At 36.0% G+C, this 21,606-nt stretch overlaps 1 protein-coding gene across 4 annotated transcripts; it reads right to left on the reverse strand.

The window, feature by feature from the left end:
• Positions 1-2,669: 2,669 nt before the first annotated feature.
• On the reverse strand, positions 2,670-21,402 carry chn (zinc finger transcriptional factor charlatan). 4 transcript variants are annotated; one of them, XM_015325504.2, is made up of 8 exons: positions 19,152-21,402; positions 14,070-14,247; positions 13,503-13,688; positions 7,969-8,276; positions 7,216-7,856; positions 6,783-7,139; positions 6,566-6,670; positions 2,670-5,096 (listed from the first exon to the last, which is right to left on the reverse strand). In XM_015325504.2, exons 2-8 carry the CDS (start codon positions 14,167-14,169, stop codon positions 4,262-4,264), a joined length of 2,532 nt encoding a protein of 843 aa, XP_015180990.1. In that variant the 5' UTR covers positions 14,170-14,247; positions 19,152-21,402; the 3' UTR covers positions 2,670-4,261. The 4 variants fall into 4 exon arrangements, with proteins under 4 accessions (XP_015180990.1, XP_015180991.1, XP_015180988.1 ...); XM_015325505.2 differs by having other exon boundaries at positions 2,670-4,853; positions 14,004-14,247; XM_015325502.2 differs by having other exon boundaries at positions 14,004-14,247.
• Between the last annotated feature and the right edge of the window lie 204 nt (positions 21,403-21,606).

Below are 21,606 nucleotides of genomic sequence, written 5' to 3' on the forward strand. Positions count from 1 at the left end.
ACTTAACGTTCATTGAGCAATTGTAATATCAATGAAATTATTTATTTAATTAATTAGTCAAAGTTTGTTATAAAATTAGTTGCACTTATGGGTCGGTCAATGTACCTTGTAACAGAGATATAATTCTATTATAACCCTTCACATAATAAACTCAGGACTTTTAAGCCTTCTTGTACATAAGAAAATTGTTCTTCTTTTATATATATAAAAAAAACTTGTATGTATTCATAGACATATAACTATGAAAAATAAAATGAGACATCGATAGAAGACGAATCAAATTGATTATTTTCTTACCTTGTTCTTAACAATTTTGAACGATCACGAAAGTTCAACGACGACGACCACTACGACGAACACGACGACGACGACGATGAGGCGGAGAAGCTGAGCTTGCGTGACTTTTTTAACTTGATTAGTGGTTACGATTAGGTGGCTTCGTGACTAACACAAGAAAATGTGAGAGAAGAAGGCGACAAAACGCGTTTTACTTTCTCGCGTTAAAACCCATCTCCCTTTTCTCTCTTTCTTTACAATTAGTCCTTACTATATTAAATCCTATCCACAAAAATTATTCCACCTTCTTAAAATTAACAAGAATATTTTGCTTTACTTCTTTTTTAACGAAAAAAAAAAAAAATCATATGATCGTAACGTTATCGCGATATAACGTGCTCCTATTGGATTTGCATGAAATAGAAATGATGGGAATAATCGAAAAGAACGATAGTATAATGACGATTCGTTGAAAATTTCTCCCCTCCATTTTCTTCCAAAAAAAAAAGGAAAAGAAATCGCATTAATCGCGAGAAAGAAAAAGAAAATAAAAAGAAAATACAATTGATTCGATTCGGAAGGAGGGGATAATCGTAATATATTAACCAATTATAATAACGAACATTTAACATAATTGAAATCGATTCTGTAATACTCTACGACTATAATAACACGATAGAGAAAGAGAAAAAGAGAGAGAGAGAAAGAGAGATAATTCGAGCGATATATTTCTTTCTAATCGTCACGTATCATCTCTCTTCGTTCTAGCAACGTTATCTCCGCATATATGTATGTATTATTATAATATATTTTTATTATCATCATCATTTTACATTATGTATAATCGCGTAACGTGGAGATTGTCGTTACTCGGTATACATATATGGCAAACTATATAGAAAATTGCATGCACGTCGATTATGCGTCTTGTCGCGAGAAAAATTTACATCGTAAAACTTGTGCAACGTTCTACCCATCTCTCTCTCTCTCTCTCTCTCTCTCTCTCTCTCTCTTTTTTACCCCTTTGTCACTGGGCTTCTGTACGAAGCCTCGACTTAGCCCTCGTCAAAATGTGTACTATGAGTTTGCACGTAATAGCAAAAAGAGGAAGAGAGAAAGAGAGAGAGAGAGCTTTCGTGCTCTATCGAAAACAGCATCGCTAGGTTCAATGTATATCCAACAAGCGACAGAGTCACGAAGGAGTCAAGAGAGAGAGAAAGAGAGAGAGGGAGTCACGAGAGAATAATTTTCATCGTTCGTCCGGGACGAGTCTATTCTCGCGGATCGATCCTTTCGACTTAACACGAATACAAGAGGACTTCATTTTCGAGACATCCCCCAATTGGAACGAGATGGTAGTCCATGTCTTCTTCCTCCTCCTCCTCCTCCTACTCCTGCTCCTACTCCTACTCCTCCATCATCTCGTCTTTCTCCACATTCTCATCCTCCTCCTCCTACTCCTCCTCCGTCTCCCTATTTTATCCCTTAGAACGCTGTACAATTTATCGAATCGAGATTGGTTTGTTAAAGTTCACCGATGATTTCTAGAGTAACAGACTGTTCGACTCTCTGGGAAGGGTCGAAGACCGGTCGGTGGTGAACGGTTTCAAATTTCATCCAATTATCGACTGTCGATGCCGCCTCGATGACCACGCTCTCGCTAACTTGAAAGTAAAGTAAGTAAAGTATATATACGTAATAGATATTTCAGAGAATCGATCCTGGTTCCTTCGAGAGTAACTATTTTCTAGCCCCTTTTTCTTATACAGAGAAAACCAATCATTTTTCTCTTCTATTTATTTTTCTTTATATATGTTTCAATATATATATATATATAGGACATGTATGACGTAACTCTGACGTTTACACGAATTTCGAGTTATTTTATCGAAAAATGGCTAGTTACGATTTACTTTATTAAACAGTTGTTCTTTTTACTAAACGATTTAACCATTTTGAAATAAATTTCTTTACGTGCCAAAAATGCCAAAATTGATGGCAGCGACGTCTGTTGGGGAAATGACATTAAACTATTTTACCGATCGAGTCTTACCATTGCTTGATACGTCAGATTTGTATCAATCCCTTTTTTAAGGGATAAATTGTGACGTAATCATTTATGACATTTAAAAAGGTATTCGATTGATCCCTCTGGTTATTTTCTTTTTAAAAAATCCGCGATTTGTCTTAAAAATAAAATAAACTTTTCAAATACATATATATTGCAACGTTAGAAAGGTTAGGAAAAAAGTATACAACAACGGTAGTCAAATTAATTCTCATTTGATAAAGAGGAAGTCAAGAAAGAAACTGAGGAAGAAACAGGATTAGCAAGAAAATGGAAAACAGATACGAGTTGGTAAAGAAATAAATAAAAATAAGACGATATAATATAATATGTACAAAGTATAATTAATGTAATGTATTTAATGTAAATAACGCAATGATGATAATGGTTTTGTACAAATGACTTATATGTATAAAATTTATTTCCAGCAGGTAGCGCGATATGGAAACGGCGTAACAGCATGACGATTGAAAATTTTCGATTTATTACGAGTAGAATGAGCGCAAATCATTTTCTTCTTATATCGAAAGAAGAAGAACCGGCTTGCAGTGTGGATAAAAAGGAACAAGGGATTACCCGATTACAGATGGACGAAGACAAATGTACGAGACATCAAATGGGAGAAGGGGATGGAGGAAAGAGGATAAGGTACGAGTATAAAACATTAAAATTGCACACTTTCTTATTTGTAGCTTATTCGCAAGCTTTATCTTTCTCAATACTTTTTTGTTAAGTTCTTCGTCTTCGTTCGTCGTCATAATAATCATTTTGTTTCCTACTTAATCAATTAATTGTATCGAATCTTATTATTTTCTTTGCTACATCCGTTCGTTCAATTGCACTCACTAATAAAGAATATATTTACACAAGCGCCCTTTTTTTTATAAACGTTGAACCTGTTAACTCGAAAAACAAAGAAAAAAAGAGTTGATCCTAAGACATTTGTCAAAGGATGTGTTACAATTTATCAGTATTATTCAAAGTTCCCTCTCTCGCTTATCCTAATAATAGTATTTTCGATGAAAATAAATTTCATATTTATATATACATATACACATTTGATTAACGTTAGCGTTGATCAACATAATAACTATCTTTTATAAGTTAACAGGTTGAAAATAAGAACGCATAATATCATTCTCCTAAATTGTTGTTCCGATTATTAACCATTTAACGCTTAACGCTATGAACGATCGTATAAGATTCGCATTAAATTGGCAAAAATTCCCTAGGAAATAAATCAAATTTAATATTATCAAAATTGAAGAAACACACAAAAGTTTAAAGAACATAATTCTAACAATAAGTTTATCGTTATTATCCATCGATTTGATGTTCGTCATATTAAAACAGTTAAGAAAGTAGAAAGTTTATGTATCGTGCACAAAGAATATTTTACGATTAGAAAAAAATACGAATTATTCTGAAAATTATCAGAACCGAAGTTTTGAAACATATCAAACACCCGATTAAAATTTTTTTTTTTTTAGTCGTTTTTTTTTTAATAATTTTTTTTTGGTTTTAATTTTATAATTTTTTAATTTTTTTTTTTGCAATATAAAAAGCATGCAAAGTAATATTAGAAATTTTTTGTTAGTTTAATCCCATCGCGAGTATTATTTTTTCGATTTTTACGATTTTATTTCCTCGCTTTTCGTTCTTATAACTAAAGATATTGTTAGTAAAAAAAAGTCAAAAAAACAAAAAATATACAATATTGTAAAATAAAAAGAAGTGATTATTTTTAACGCTTATTTCGAAAAAAAAAATTAATGTGAATATTCAAACGTTTCGCGTTAAATGGTTAATTTTCATTTCTATTTAAATAATCTTCTTCTTTAACTTATCTTACAATTAGAAGTAAATGTTCCAGTTCGCATATATCGTAAATTCAAATTTTAAGATGAGCACCCAACGTTATCTTTGGAAATTGTAGCCAGGATTGGTAAAAACTGTTGCCTTGAGCGTAACCGAAGAGACAGATTGATAATTAAGGGCCTCCTGATCGCTGTTCTCCTTACTGAAACATTTCTTCTTACTATTCCCATTCATCTCATTTTCCTCATTTTTGTAATTTCCCGAAGAGTTGTAATTTGTCAAAGAATTTGTAAAGGAAGAACTGGCGGTATCAGAAGGGCTATAGTTGGGTGCTGATACATAAAGCTGATTCATACTGTAGTTGAGAGGTCCCGTTGTTGACATATCTAGCAAAGAATCTAAAGAATTCACGAGTGAACCGATCGAACTTTCGGACGAGGTCTGCCCTTCGTCGGTTATCTCATCGAAGCTGCGTTTTCGTTGATATATAATTCCTGGCGCATTACCATTAACATTATTGGATCTTACGTTTTCCACAGATTCATCACCCGTAACATGTAGCCCACGTACTGCCTTTCTTGGTTTCCGTTGTTTCCTTGATCTTCTTTCTTCCGGTTGTTTCTTTTCCTCGTCAGTTAAACGTCCATAAAGTAGTTCCGATGTCAATGGAAACGGGTTGTTCTCGTCGGTGCTGCACGTAAAATGACGATTAGATGATAAGAAGATCGAATTATGACGATGATCACGAGAAACGTTATCGTTCTTTCTTTCGATTGAATCGTTGACGCGATCATATTCGCCAAAGTCCTTGTCCTTCTCGTTGCCGTGCTCGAGGTTTTCGAGGTCTTCTCGACCTCTCGAACTTCGTCTCCTCTCCTCCTCCAACGGATATGCCATAGTCGCTGCAGTTGCAGGTGACTTTACCATCTCGTGGCTGCAACCACCGCGGCACTGTTCCATAAGTTACGTTCGCGTCATTTTTCTATCAATTAATCAGCATCGTCATACGACGAGATGATAAAGAGACACATAAGAAAGGAACAAGTCAGCGACAGAGAGCGATAGAGAAAGAGAGAGAGAAAGAGAGAGAGAGAGAGAGAGAATGAGTGAGAGAAAGAGTAACAGAGAGAGAGAGCGAGAGAGCATTTGTGTATGTGTATGAGAAAGAAAGTAAATGATGGAGCGAAAGAAAAATAAATCATAATGTTGAAACATATAGATTCGAGACCAACAATTTCTACGACATCGAAAGCTGAACGAAGCGTGCAATATCGATTAAAGAAAATATCACAAAAAAATGACGCGAGAACGTAACATAACATGGAGGACAGGTGATGTTGGAGAATGGAGCGGGTGGCACAACAACGAAGAACAACGAGTCGTGCGTATTCAAATTCCATGCGACAGGTCACAAAATACGAAACGTACATCAACCAAATTTCTCTATATGTTCATACGTTTTTTTTCCAATTTTTATTTTTATTATTTTTATTTTTTTCTCTTTGCTTTTTTTCAAGCGCAAGGGGAGGCTTTATATTATCTTTTTTTTTTTTATTCCTTCCTCCTCCTCCTCCTCCTCATGTCTAGCGTTCCGTATTTTTTATGACCCATCGTCGATCGTTCAACAATAAACGTAAATCTTAAAATAGAAAATTAAAGAAAAATAGGGGGGGGGGAGAGAAAAAAAATAAATTGTTCGTGCATTCGTACGTGCTCTCTAACGGCCAACAAATATAAACCCGTTGTGGTGGTGGTGGTTTTCAATTTGTGCGTGTAGCCTGGCATGTTGTGCGTGTCTCTTTCGTACTTCGATTTCGACATGAGAATTTATTTTTATCCAAATTTATTCATATCAAATATAAAGAGAAAAAGAAAGAGAGAAATTAATGGATGGAAATAGATCAATGAATGCAGAAAGAAAAAGAGATCGACAGATAGACAGGCAAGCAGACAGAGAGAGAGAGAGAGAGAAAGAAAGAGAGAGAGAAGTAGAGAAAAACAGCGATAAGCAAAATAAAACCATTCAAATGAAATAAAAGTTGTTAATTCCAGCTCCGGAATGTATCAACTATGCATTTAATTATCGACGTTTTCTACTTCCCCACCCCCTCCCACTCCCACTCCTCCCATTTCCATCTCCATTTCAATGCTTTAAACTGCTTAACACAGATGCTTCACACAGATCGAAAATACTCGTTCGAATAAGATTATCATTTATATTAGCACGATTAAATAATGCAGAAAATGATCTACGTAGGCGCGCGTACGAATACGAAGCTGGAAAATTCGATTAGTTAATAAAAATTAAGGATTAGAAGAGCAAATACGAAAATGAACGAAAGTAAAGATACGATAACGAAAGCGAGCAAAATGAGCAGCAAAGCTCGACCGTTATCGGCTTACCCAAGTAACGTAGTCGGTGGTATTACAGTAGTGGCAGGTGTGATAGCTGGTGCTGGTGCAGGGAAAACCGGTGGTCCAGGTGGTGGTCTTCCTCCAGCAGTGGGACTGTAAATTAACAAAGATCATCGATAAATAAGCTTTACGTTCAATGAACTATTAACAAGTTATGCAAATAATTAATTAATAGAACAAAATAAAAAGGAAGAATAAATCTTACTGAATGGGTTGAGGTTGTGGTTGTGGTTGTTGCTGTTGTTGTTGTTGTTGTTGTTGACGATTATTAGAAATTGATGTTACATGTGCCGCCGCATTCGTAGATTGTGCATTGGCGTTGTTACCACGATGCATTTGCATTTGATGTACCTGTAACTCCGCGGGGTCAATCGCAACGTAGGAACATTTGGAACATTGATGCCTGTTGTGAACTTTGAGCACGTGCGTCGTCAGACGTTCGGAACGCGCTGCTTTGTACTCGCAAAGTGAGCAAGCGAATGGCCTCAAGTGCGTATTAAGATGGCGTTTTAAGCACCAATTGTCGACCCCGGTCCATGGACAGAAATTACATACGAATCGACTGCACAGATTTTTTTGTATTATTATTATTATTGGTTCATGTATTATAATTATGTTCTTATGTAAATCTAACTTACCTTCGATCCTGGGATCCTTTCGAACCTGCCTTGAGATGACTTTTACTGTTGCATCCACCATTCGACATTCTTCTTCCTGTCGCACAATTATTTACATCTGGTTGCATAACACCAGGTGCAGGCATAGCCGCTGCTTGATACATCCCAGCCGTACCAGCCGTACCCGTCGCAGTACTAGTTCCAGGATTAGATTGCAATTGATAATTTTTATTACCGCTGTAACCAGGCGTATAAGTGGCGTGTTGCTGTTGTTGCTGCTGTTGCTGCTGCTGCTGTTGTTGTTGCTGTTGTTGTTGCTGTTGCTGCTGTTGCTGATGCTGTTGCGGTTGACCATTAGCACCACCATTAGCGGTAGTCGTCGAGTTCGAATCCTGTTGCAAAGACTTGGAAGAATTTGCACTATTTTTTCTTATTTTGGTTATATCGTAAACTTGATCCCGATGCATCCGAAGAAAATGTTTCTTCACGTGATCGGCACGATTGAACGGTTTGTAACATATATAACAATGAAATGGTTTTTCCTCGCGATGAATATTTTCGTGACGCGTGTATAAGTCGCGTCTGTCGGTTCCATAAGGACAATACGGACACGAGTATCTCTTGCCAATAGAAGATGTAACCGAAGACATCGTTGCGGAATTCTGTAGAAATAATCGTCAGAAATTGCAACAATAAAATTTAATGAGTTTGTTCGGTAGAAAAAAAATAAATGAAAAAAATTGTAATAATAAAATGCAATTTTGGTTATTTTACCTGATGCAAATGTTGCGGCGCTGGGACGGACGGTAATTCTTGTAAAAGAAAGGTCGGGGACACCGGCAATAAGGCGGCAGGTATCGTCTGAGTTTCCTGAGTCCTTCGGGAAGGTGGGGCGGCTGTTTCCGCGCGTTCTCTTAATCTTTCCAAATAAGCTATAACGTCTTCTATCTTTAGCTCGTTTTGCATATAATCTTTTCGCGGTAAATGATGCCTAATTCTGGTATCGTCTGGTAATATCCTCGATGAATGTAATTCCATAAAATGTTCCGCGACTTCTCGTGGTCCACCACCCGAAATCTCACCTATGTTAAAAAAATTTTTTTTTCTTCAAATATGTTCAATATATTATATTTTTTAATACTTTATTGTATCACTGGTACCGACGGTGGTACACACGTTCAACTTGTATACCATCGGCGATATATATACTGATATACTTAAATAATAAACTGAAACGTACAATAATTTTAATGAAAAATCGCGTAAAAACGATTCGGCACGGAACGTGTTAATTTTTCCCACAAAGGTTTATTTCTTGATTATCAAATTATAAGAGAGAAGAGAGACATTAATATGAACAAAAAGAGAATGAATATATATTTTCACTTGGAAAGTATATATATACCTTTTACTTTTTGTTCAATCGACGCTATCTTCCAACAGATTATTTTTCTTATTTTTCCTATTTTTTGATACCCATTGATAGTAGATACTAATACAGGAGATCTATTCTTCGTACCAATCACAATTACGCGTTTCGCAAATAATATGATAGAAATAACACACTTCTTCTAACGATTTTAGTCGAAATTTGACGAATTTTTTGACGAAACTAGAGAGAGACTTAGCACTTTGAACCCGTTCGAAGACGAATGCAGAAGAGAACTGTGAGAGCTCCGATGACCGTCTCTCGTAGAAGTTCTCACAAAAATGACAAGTTTTCGGATCTACTCGATGGGTATGGGTCAAGAAATCTACTGTAAAAGTGGGAGTTTCTTTGAAATGATTTTTATGGAAAAAAAGAAGAAGGATTGGCAGAAAAAAATGGGGAAGTAGGAAATGGGTGGGATTTTGAGATCTTCAATTGAGAATTGGGTATGGGTGGGATGTATAAAGAATAGGGAATGGGTGTAGACATTTACAAATAAAATATTCAAAAAAAAAAAAATATTCATTATTTAAGAATATGTACGGTTGAGAGGGAGGGATGGAAGAAAAAAGGTACGCTTTATGGATGCTCTCGGTTAAAGATACAACTCGATATAAAATAAGTAAATTCTTATAAAATGTTAATAAATTGAATGAAATAAACTATATACTGTACATACATATGTATATGCAGTAAGTCACATTAGCCCTTTATAAATTGAATCATCCTCTCACGTGATAACGGTACTTAGCTGGTGCGATCATAATTCACGTGAGAGGTAACAAGACGAAATATATTATCAAAACACCCTATCTGTGAAATTCACGATTTTCTTATTGATATCTCCAGTTAATGTATGACATTATTGTCTTTTCTAATCAATTTTTAATATATCGAGTACAAAAATGATTAAAGAAAATTAAACTATTTAAACAAATTACAATTTAATGAGAATCACGTAAACAAAGCTGACGGTTGATAAGGGTGAGCGTACATCCGATGTCAATTTAAACAAAATTCACATTTACTTGTAATTGAATGTTTTCTAAATTCTTGTACGCATTAACATTGGTATTTTATTTAATTAAATTGTTAAAAATAAATATTATATTGCTGCTTGCTAACATATATCTCTACAGTCAATTTTAAATTCCATTGAATCGATAACACTTGCATTGTTATCTAAAAAAATAGAATTTACTCTGTTTCGTATACACACACGTAAATTATTTGCATAAATTACTGCGGTAAATCTTTTTTTCGTAGTACACCTAGCAGCAGAAATGCTACACGAAGTACACATGATGAACACATGTTCGGATGCATCAACAACCTTAGGACCCCCTTCCCCTATTCTTTCTTTCTCTTTTTCTTTTCTTATTCGACCCTTATATTCTTGTCCTATTTCTATTCTTTTCATTTCTATTTTAACTTAACTTTCACTTTTTTTTCCCAAAGTACTTTAAATTCTTTGATTCAATGTCATAAAATAATCTTTCTAAGAACAGCTTTCCCTAACATTTTGTTTCTTTTACTTTAGGACAGAGTCTTTTGTTGTTCAGGAATGTCCTGACCTTACCAACACATTTTACTAAACTTTCATTTAATTCAAGGGGGGTCTAAGGATAAACCTAGGTCTAAAAGATGTTTTTTTAAAAAGAGAAGAAAAAAATTAGAAAAATAGACACGTTTTCAAGCTTTCAGTTGACAAAAAGAATTTTTTTCTTTCTGTTTTTTTTTTCGTTTTTTTTTCTTTTTGTAAATCTTTAAGACGTGTCTTTTTTCTTCTGTGAATAAAGCACGAACGTTTTCTTTTAAAAGAATTTTCAGGAATGTGACCACCTTCTACATGTGTTAACATTCGAATCTACCCTTTCACTATTTCCAGGAAAAATTTAACCGTGGAAAATTTGTCAAATAGACTTTTTTTTATTAATTCTACATTTCGTATTTATTATTTTTCGATCATCGTAATTAAACTTGCAACGTTAAAAATACTTCTCAAATTATAGTTTACGCAAAATAAAAATTTTGTTTTATTAATTATATTATTTATCGCGAAACCTATCAATAAATTTTTTCAAATTTCTTATTTATTATTTTTCGATCATCGTAATTAAACTTGCAACGTTAAAAATACTTCTCAAATTATAGTTTACGCAAAATAAAAATTTTGTTTTATTAATTATATTATTTATCGCGAAACCTATCAATAAATTTTTTCAAATATAGAATCAAATCAATAAAACTCTGAATTATACAACATTGAATATATATATATATATATATATATATATATATATATATATATATATATATATATATATATAAATATATATATATAAATATATATATTATATATAAATATATAAATTTTTACTGCACAAATGTCACTGTCCAGTATATATATATATATATATGGTGTTTCTTTTCATTTAGATATCTTAAATATTTGATTTGATTATTTTTACGAACTACTAAAGAATTAATAATTTTAATTCTTTCCTGACTCAGAGCTGACTAATAATTAATGTTCATAATTTTTTCAAACAACTATTCTTTCCAATTTTACTAATTTAAATCTAACTTTTTTCCTATAAAAATCGAAACTTTTCTTTAGTATAACTCGTCAAAATGTCGTTCTAATTTTATGGTAAGTTTTCAAAAAAGATATGTGCCCATAATTATGAAAATGGTCTAAGTAAAAATGAAAAACAAAATGAGTTTATTAGTTATTACAAACCACATTATTTTAAACTAAATAAATTCAATATAATTTTTACGATATTGTCAAAAATGAATCGTTAGATATGTTTGTTTTTTCAATATTAGATAGAATTCATATAATGTTCAAATAGAAATCTTTAAATATCTCGTAACAAGAGATACATAACTTTAGACCACTTTCATAATTATGGGTACATATGTAGTTTTATATATTAATAAAATCCGACATTTCATATTTACCAATTTAGTAATTAAATTAGTTAAATAATTATTTAAAAATGAATTTTTTAATTAAATTAAAGTATTAAACCTATGTCATTATCTTAAACTTCCTACTTAATTTGTCGTCTGTATAATATTATCTTACCTGCATTTTTTAATTTCGTAGCTCACTATGTCGATGTTGATTTTTTTTTTTTTTTTCGTTGGTTAAATGAAGAAAAGTCTCATTCATCTTTCTCGCTTAAAATATATTACCGCTTGAAACGTTGTTCACAATAGGCACACGACAATCCGGTTATCCCCAACTTACGACAGTCTCGAAGTTAACGGATTAGGGACTTATTTTTAAGATTTCGAATTTATGACGGACAGGTTTATATTTCATGATCGATCATAGATAAAATAATAACTGACCTACATCAAGACTTTTTTTAATTCCATGTTTTCTGTTCGACGCGTTTGAATATAACACAAGGAAGGAAGAATGGAACCGTAGTCAATGAAACTGAAGCCAATGAAAACCAAATTTGCAAACAAAATTTCAAAAAGACAATAATTTACTTTTGCATCCCTTCTTGTCGCATCTTTAACAGATGTATTCGATGCATCTTCCATCGTTTCCGATAAGTCAAAAATATTTGTAAATTTAAAATAAAAAAAAGACAAAATCACAATCGTAGTTTATGGGCACTCAATTTCGTCTGGATTATTTCCTCGTGGTGATAGTTTGCAAAATTTTAATCTTGTTTCCATCGAACTATTTAATGTATCTTTTATTCAGTTTATGAACGAATTAATATACTTTAATATTACTTACAATTTGTATGAAAAAAAATATTTCCATCCTTCCTTCGCACATGTTTAAGCAGTTAAGTTTGTTATTCCATACTTTTACAAAAAGACTCGTGTATTTTTTTTTTTGCTCACAGGACAACTAAATAGAATCGAACCGAACGATAACTTTCATACGAAAGGACCGAAATTCGTAATATCATATTTAACAATTTATTATGAACAATGTGAGAAACGATATGAACGAAAATAATAATTAAATGTTTAAATCATTTTTACAACGAAATATTTTCCGCATTTTCATTTTTCCTTCGATTTATATTTTTTAACAACCTAAATCAACTTTATTTTACCAAATCTCTGTACCGACTGTGAACTATTCCTGACGAACCATTTCTGAACCATAGCTTTAGTCCATCTTTCTTATAACCTTAGAATGTTCCCCTTCCAGATTACTGTCCAAAAATTAATCTGACCACATTTTCCCCTTCCTCTCCATCTGTCTTTCCATTCTTTTTCTATACGTGATATCCATATTCACGTAAAAAGAATTTTTATTGTGTTTAAAATCAAATAAAAATGACTCAGAACTGTTTCTTTACTTTTAATTCTTTATGGGGCCAGATTTTTGTTTCAAATATACACAAAAAATTGATGAAACGGAAAATCAACTATTTTGAACTTATATGTGCAGATGAAAAGAATATTTTTGTTAATTTAAACAATTTTATTAGAATAAATTCGTTGTGTGTGATTTTCAGGTACCCAACAACGGTTTTATAATATTTGCACAAATTGTTTCACTCACTTGTATTGCAGACAATTTGTACAGCATTTATTTCGTTGTTTCAGATTATTAATACTAGCCAACTATTATGAATATTGTTTCTAAGACATTGTAAAAAAAAAAACTAAAATTATTTGATAAGATATCGAAAAAGTAGCATGTGACCTGAAAGTTACACAAAGGCCCATAGAAAGTTAATTTGAATAAAGTTCAGAGTTCAGAGTACAAGAATGTTTAAATTGACACGTTCCATTCCTTTCTTCGATTCAATAAACTCACACGTACAAACATTCCATAGTATGATGATGTACGCTTATTAAACAATAAAATGAATTATTAAATGGAACTTACCGCATTCGTAACATCTCCATGTCGCTTTACCGGCATGATAAGCAGCTATTCGGCTACCGTCGGTGCCTTTAAGAGGTTCTTCCTCGCAAGTCCAATTACCTTCGTCACTTCCATCCGTCCCATTTCCGGTATCATCGTCGTTCTTGTACGACACGGATGTCTCGAATTCATTTTGAACACTCGAAGCTATATTTATATAACAAAGAATGTGAAACAACAGGTTAAATAATATTATACGATGTTTGTATTAGTAAATGGAAGAAAATACGAGACCATTGTAATATTGTCATCGTATTTACTTCACCAAACGAAATATCGCTCGTATAATTTCTCTCGATTCTATATATATATATTCTATATATATAGAATATATAGATATATTCTATAGATTCTATATATATATATACACAATATAATATAATAAATATTGTTGAAAAGTTAGAGCATGAATTTAAACGAAAAAGATAAAAAAGATAAGGTGTAATCTTTTTTTTCAATTACTTTTGATAAACTTAATTAAGTTTAAATTCCAGTTCCAGTCTTTCGCGAAGGATAAGTTAGACGTACTTCTGTGATCAGGATCGTCTCCATAAAGCTTTCGAGTAATTTCCTTGAACATATCCTCGTAGGTGTCCATCCTGCCAACTCCCGTACCGCTACCCTCCATCTTTGAGGTCGTCAGTGGTCCGCCACTATTCTTGGAACAATAATCCTTCCTCGCCGGTGTTATACAGGACCCTTCCACCTGTATACAAAGTCGTCTTTGTAAACTTTAACAAACAGGAAACTCCAAAGTACATTAGACATTCTCTCTTGCTTGATTATTAACCTTACAAATAGATTATAAATCATTGACTCGTGCAAAGTTAAAGTTCAAGTTAAAATTAATATCTTGAAACGCCACGTTAGAAAAAATATTAGCAAAATTGAAAAAACAACTATAAGTGTAATACTTTTTCATGATACGAATATTGTCTAACAAGTTTTCTACGTTATTGTCAATTAGGTAGAAAGAAAAGCAATAAGATAGGAGAGCTACGTCATCGTTACCCTTTTTTGAACGGGAGAGACTCGGAAAGGTACGATTAACGAGCTGTCGCTTTTTATTCATTCCCCAAAAGAAGTTCTCTCTTTCTTTCTCTTTCTTTCTCTTTCTTTCTCTTTCTTTCTCTTTCTTTTCCTTTCCTTCCGGCAGTTCGACGATACGACGGCACTTTTGCGAGATTACGTTTCATCTTGAAACGTTTGTTTTCTTAAATCGGCTTTTAGCCGCGAACGAATTCTTCGAGTTGAGTAGAAAAAAAAAAAAAAAAGAAATTATCTATTGTGAAAGATAACGTTTCTCCAACATATAGGTATAAGTAATATCGTTTCTCAGTTTCTTCCTTCATATTTTCCTTATACATAATCGCTAAAGTAATATTAAAAGATGTTTTTATGCAAAGGGAAAAGAAATGAGGAAGAATAAGAAGAGTCAAATAAAATTACACGAAAATATACGAAAACTGAAATACGAAATTGAAAGAACCTAAAAAAAGGTTGTAGTACACAATTCTACAACTACTACTATTATCTAACTTTATCGTCAAAGGAAGATCCTTGAAAAAATTGTTCGTTTTATTACCTTGAATTTAGGTAGTAAAATAAATTCTCAACGTTAGAAAAGAAAAACCGATTGTAAATCATTTTGACGATAGTTCGAAACCCTCTTCTCCTCCGTCCTTCCTCTCCCAATTTTATTCTTTTACTATTTATTCATGAAAATAATAGTATAAATTCTTGAAATTCTTGGCAAGAAAAAGCCATGGGGGGGGGGGGGTGATGTCCTTGGGGATTTTTACCCTATTAAAGAAAAAAGGAAAAGTATCCAAATGATTTCAACGTGTAAGGTTTCTAAAATGAAAGAAAAGAAGGGTTGGAATTTTTCAAGCTAGCATTTAGGAAAAGAGAAATCGTCTTCTCTCCTATTCTCTAATTCTCGCAGGGTTCTCTCTTCAATACCTTTTCCCTTTTTTTTGTTTCCCTCTATCTCGGTGTATCTATCTTTTTCTTTCCCTCTGTCTGTCGGGGGCGTGTTTCGGAACGGCTCGGAAGGTCGACGTGCAGATGCGCGCGCATGTGTTTTCGACCACACGGTTGAACATGTTGGGCTTGGAACCGCGAATCTCTCTCTCTCTCTCTCTCTCTTTCTCTCGCTCTCTCATCTTGATAGAGAAGAAAGGCGCTAACGACTTCTCTTCTAACGACTATCCGAACTATAGTTTAGGATTAGAGTCGAAGTAGTTAGACTAGTATACTATATACGAGATCGCAACCACCATCGTAACCGCACACCGTCCTATACCTACCACTACTTACGAAATGTCTATCTATTCGTGATGTTTTCGTTGGAAGTCAAATATGCAAAACGAAAAGAAAATTGTTTTGGTCTAACTTGAAATCAATGAATCGTACCTTTTGTTAAAACGTTGACCTGGTTCGTTCATTTACTGTGAATCCAAATTCTTCCATGCTTTTTAAGATATTATCTTCTAATTATCAGTAGGTCAATCAAGAGGGTGGAATAATTTCATCGAAATTCTTCCATTTGAATAAAATACGTTTGAATAAGAATGCATATAAAATGAGATTAAAAAATAAATTGCATCCTTCGAGAACAAATCTATCTGAGCCCTTGCAATGTATGTCAATCGTCAATCGAATATTAAATCAAGTTAAATCATATAATTATTAGCATAGATATTATTACAACTAAAGGTTTATACGTTGCAATCATAAAAGGTAAAAAATTACAAATGAAATGTTGCTGGATTAAATCGGGGGTTGTAACGTGGCGCTCAACGCGTCTAAAATTTGTTCAGAAATTTATTAGCTTAACCAGAATAAAAATAAACGAGCTATTCTAATTTAAGAAAAAAAGATAAAAAAAAAATGTCTCATTCTATCGTTGTACGTAGGACATTGATTACCCTATCTCGTAACTCGAGTAGGGCAATTACTATACATATATATTAACGTTAGTCGCATTAAAGGAAAGAAAAACTATCGAAAAAGGAGTCTCTCTTACGATCGATCGTACGGATCGAAGAAGAGAGGGTGGCTTCGAACGAAGTTGGGTGTTTGTAAGAAAAAGAGGGTGGTTAGATGCAACGACGCGTGCGCCGTTAACGCGTCGAGGAGCTTGCTCGAAGTAGGGACCTCGTTGGTATTGATCGTGTTAGAGGAAAAAGAAGGGGAAGTGAGAGAAAGAGAAGCTCTCCCTGGCGTAAGTTCCACTTTCTCTCGGATGGTAGAGTTACTACGAGCAACTTGTGATCGCGCTTGCGCGGGAACAGGGGAAAAGAAGAAGAGAAGGGAAGGGTAGGATAGGGGAGAAGGAGAAGGAGTAGGAGGAGGAGCTCCAAGGAGAGCGAGGGTTAGGGGAGAGAAATAGGAGGGTAAAGGGTGGCAGGGGATACGCAAAACGGTAGGTAGAAGCTAGGTAGATAGGTAGGTAGGTAGTAGGTAGGTAGGTAGATAGGTAGGTAGGTAGTTAGAGAGAGAGAACCAAGAAAGGACAAGGGCTGAGTCCCTTCCCCTACTTTAGAGAATGAGAGAGAGAGAGAAAGATAAATCAATATTCCCCTACGACGTTGGGCTCATAGAAACGACAGATGTTTCAGTGAATTGTCCAAGAAGAGAAAGGGGAAAGGAGAATGATGGTTAGTTTTGTCCCGTTAGTCACATGAGAACCACTGCTGGAAGGAAAACGGTTGACGATGAAAGAGGAACTCTGGCCGAGGGAATTGTGTGTGGGGGAGGGGAGAGTAGAAGAGAAAGGTAAAGTGGGGGAGAGAAACTGAGACAGACAGACGTAAAGAGAGAGAGAGAGAGAGAGAGAGAAAGAGAAAGAGTGAGAGAGAGAGAGAAAGAGAAAGAGTGAGAGAGAGAGAGAGAAAGAGAAAGAGTGAGAGAGAGAGAGCGCGCGCGCAGTACGCCATTCAAATTCATCCGGAAATTATTGCCGGCTAGGCCAAGGACGGTAGAGAGCAGGTCTCCCTTTCGTCTCGATCTCCTCTGCCATCGTTGCGAATGAGTGTGTGTGTGTGTTTGTATGAGAGAGAGAGAGAGAGAGAGAGAGAGAGAGAGAGAGAAAAACGCACACTCAGCACATAGTACGCGCGCGCAACATATGCATACACGTATACTCAGGTAGTAGACGACGACGCATATGCGATAAAGAAAGAAAGAGAAAAAGAGAGAAAGAGAGGAGAGAGAGAGAGGTTCTTCTTGTAGTGTGGGAGGATTCCTCGATCGGTTGTGCTGGCGTCGGTCGCGCTGGCGTCGACCACAAAAGCATACGCAACTCACGCACGTTAGAATAAGAGTGGCGCTCTCGGCGCCCGTTAACTACTTGCTGCCCTGAATCGCGAATTCGAATGCTAACGGCGACAAGAAAAAAAGTTCTTTCCTCAAGTTCTTTAGCTTCTATTATTTTGTCATACGGTTTAGTTTGATTTTTTCTTGTGTTGAAACTTTGTTATGGCAATGCATCGTAGTATACTGCGATAAGAAGAAGAAGAAAACTTGGTTAGGAGGAGGAGGAGGAGGAGGAGGACGACGACGACAACGACGACGAAGATCGCGTCTCTCTCTCTCCCTCTATCACTCTCTTGTTAACCGAGATATATAGAGAAGAACTCGCGATATATGGACGGGCCCAGAGGCGCGCGCGCGTACTCCGCGACGCGCCGTCGCCAAGAACGGAACGCGCGTCATCGACGCGAGTCCTACTCTCTCTCTTTTACGTTTACCAACGCGACATATCGCGATTATCGAGATTTCTTCTTCTTCTTCTTCTTCTTCTTCTATTACCACACTACTACCTACTACTACTTCGTCTACCTACTTCTCAAGCGCCAAAAACATGCCGCGTACCGAGTAACACAATTATGTGAACAAACAAAAAATAACGAGCAGCGAAAGTCAGTACTACTACAACAACACGAGAGACACTCTATTCCTCGCGACGACGCAACGACGACGACGATGATGATGATGATGATGATGATGATGATGATGATAACGATGATGATGATGATTATTATTATGACGATGACGACGACGACGACATTGACGATGTGACGACGATCGCGACACGAAAAGACAACGTTTTCTGACAACACGACACACGACGAACAAGTATGACGCGACCATCTTTTTCCGTTTCTTCCTTTCTTTCTTGCTCACTTTATCCCATCTATCTCGGCGTGACCACGCGGAACTTCCAAGAGACCCGTATATTCAAATCTTTTTTTTCTATTGCTTATTATTCTTCCTTGTTTGTTCTCCTCTTCTTCTTCATCTTCATCTTCTTCATCTTCCTCTTTTCGTCTTCTTCTTGTTATTCAAATTTTTTTCTTGTTTATTTTTCTGTTTCCGTTTCTTCTTCTTCTTCTTCTTCTTCTTCTTTATTTTTCCTTCTCGTTTATTCTTCCTTCTTCATCTCTCTTGTTTCAAGAAAGAAAATAACACACAGTGCGCGCAATACCGAAAATGAGTGCGAGTAACGAGGAAGGAAAGTAAAAAAAAGGGGCAAGAAAGATGTTTGTCATACTCGATCGCGTATTTAACATTAACGTCGAAGAAATTTGAAAAGAACATACATACCTGGGATGGAAATGCTTGTTGGAGAAAACGTTATGCTGAGTTCGGTTGCAGGTTGTTTCCTCGACGGCAGTCGGGTGGCGAGTGGGTGGGCAGGCGGGGTGGCAGGCGGACAGAAGTGGGTGGCTCCGGGTGGCTTGGGAGCTCGAGCGCTGTGTGGGTGGTGGGAGTGGGGTGAGGGAACCCAATACTACCCTTCTCGCCCATTCAATCCTGCAGTATTAGGGGGAGCAGCCGAGCCTGTTCCTCCCCCCATCCTCCTCCTCTTCTACCTCCCCTTTCCTCCCCTCAGGCCTAGCGCCCGCCCTCTCCGCACCCCGCTACCCTTCCCTTTCGTTCGTTCCGTTCCGTTCCCTACCCATTCCCGTCCCCTCCTTCTCGACTCCCACCTCCTCCTCCTCCTCATCCTACTCTCCCTCCCATTCCCCCAACCCCTCTTCATCCTCCGGCACTCCCCAACCCACCGCCCCATCTCCACCCAACCAGGCTACGTCCAACGACGACGAAGACGATGACGACGGATGGACGACGAAGAAGGTTCTTTGTGCGTGAGTGCGAGCGCGTAGGTGTGTATACTCGCGCACACTCTCTCTTCCACCCAACACCTCCCCCTTCACCTTCCCCTTCACCACTACCCTCTTTCTCACACTCTCTCTTTCTCTCTCTTACTCTTAACCCTCCCACTCCCACTGCTTCCAGCATACGCTCGCTCATCCGTCCATCCGTTCGCACGTGTTCGTTGTAACAGCAGCAGCAGCAGCAGCAGCAGCAGCAGCACCAGCAGCAACAACAACGTCGACCCTAAAGGCAGCTTCGAAACGAAGGGGCGCATTTCATAAGGATAGAGAGGGCTGTTTTCAGGAGCACGCACAAAGAGACCCCTATACGGTTTTCCGCTTTCTATAGAACTAAGTCTTTATTGGCAACTCTGTACAAATTCAAAGATCGAGTCTAGAAACTCTCGAAATATCTTTTTTTAGATCCTATCGATGAATAATTTTGTGAAAGAGGGAAAAATAAATTTGATATCTGTCCTTGTTTTTGCTTCTTTCAGATTTGCCTATCTGTAATCGTTTCGTAAGGATCTTTCATAGTAAAATACCTAAACATTCTCTCGTAATAAAAAACATCTTTCCATAGGGATTTTAATGCACTATTTTCAAATGACAATTAAAATAATTAGATAAAACATCACAATGATTTGTATGGTATTTGTAATACTGTACGAGGATGAATTTCAACCGGAAGTGAAACTGTTTTATCGACGCTACTGTAGAGCTCTCATCAAACATTTACACGTCGGTATCTTTCTTTGAAGTTTGCTTTGTCGGTAAATCGACACGCGTCGGTAATCTCGATTCGATTTTTCCTATCGGTAAAAGTAGAGCCCTTTTATGAGCTTGCGTATTTTTTAAAAAGTTTCGACAAGTATTCTTCTTATCGAATGCCAAAGAATTGACATAAATTATATACACGATGATTGCAAAAAGATATAAAATATATTTGCAACTAAAAGGGCAAGGAACGTTTATAATCTTTCGAAGCGTAAGTAAGTAAAAAAGTAAATAAAAAAAATAAAATAAAAAGAAGATGACTCTCGATCAGAGACGAAGGGTTCCCTGGCTTTTGTGTAAGTACGTGTAAAAGGGAAAGATCGATTAACATCTTCTCTCTTGTCGAATATAAACGGATGTGCTGCGACAGAACATCATGCTCGGTTAATGTTACGTTGCCACAGAGGAACGGTTTATGGTGATAAACACGAGCCGGCACACGGGACACATGGATGTCAGTTTGTACGTCACATCATAAGAGATACGCGTGTACCGCGTGGTCAGACGTCATCGGCCGAATACGATCATATTCTTCTTACTTTGCAGATTCCTTGACGTCGTCTGCTCCTCGTGCTCCTAGTCAATTCAAACATTAAAAACTAGAAAAATCATTAATTCGTCCAATATAGTATTTTGTCATATTTTTAATAAAAACCAATTGCAATTAGATAGGGAACTGTTGACAAAGGTGAAGTATTTTTGGATATAGGAGAACCGATTGTTATGAAGTAGTTCCATAAAATGAGATTAAAAACTATAAAAAAAAAAATCCGTAAATCTTCGTTATCGATAATAGACTTTGATCGTTTTAACAGAACCAATTGGAAATGTATATATGAATTGGTGGAGGATCGAATGGAAAGGGAGATAGAACCCTCCCCCGATGTTTTCCATTTTGAAGTATTTGGAAAAGCTCGAAGATAGGAGATCCGAGGTCATTCGCATTCATGACCGCTCGTCGAAGTAAACGAATAGCGAGGGTGGTGGGTGGAGGGTGAAGGGAGGCTGCGTTGTGATCGGGCTTTGCTTCGGCGTCGGCGTCGGCGTCGGAGTCGACGTCGGCGTCAGCGTTGCTTTTCGGCGTCGGTTTTCAGCGTCGGCGTCGTTGGTTTTCCTCCGGTGGG

This window comes from Polistes dominula, unplaced genomic scaffold (assembly GCF_049000335.1).
Source record: "Polistes dominula isolate Pdom_NZ unplaced genomic scaffold, Pdom_raw_medaka contig_28, whole genome shotgun sequence".
Classification (NCBI taxonomy): Eukaryota; Metazoa; Arthropoda; class Insecta; order Hymenoptera; family Vespidae; genus Polistes; species Polistes dominula.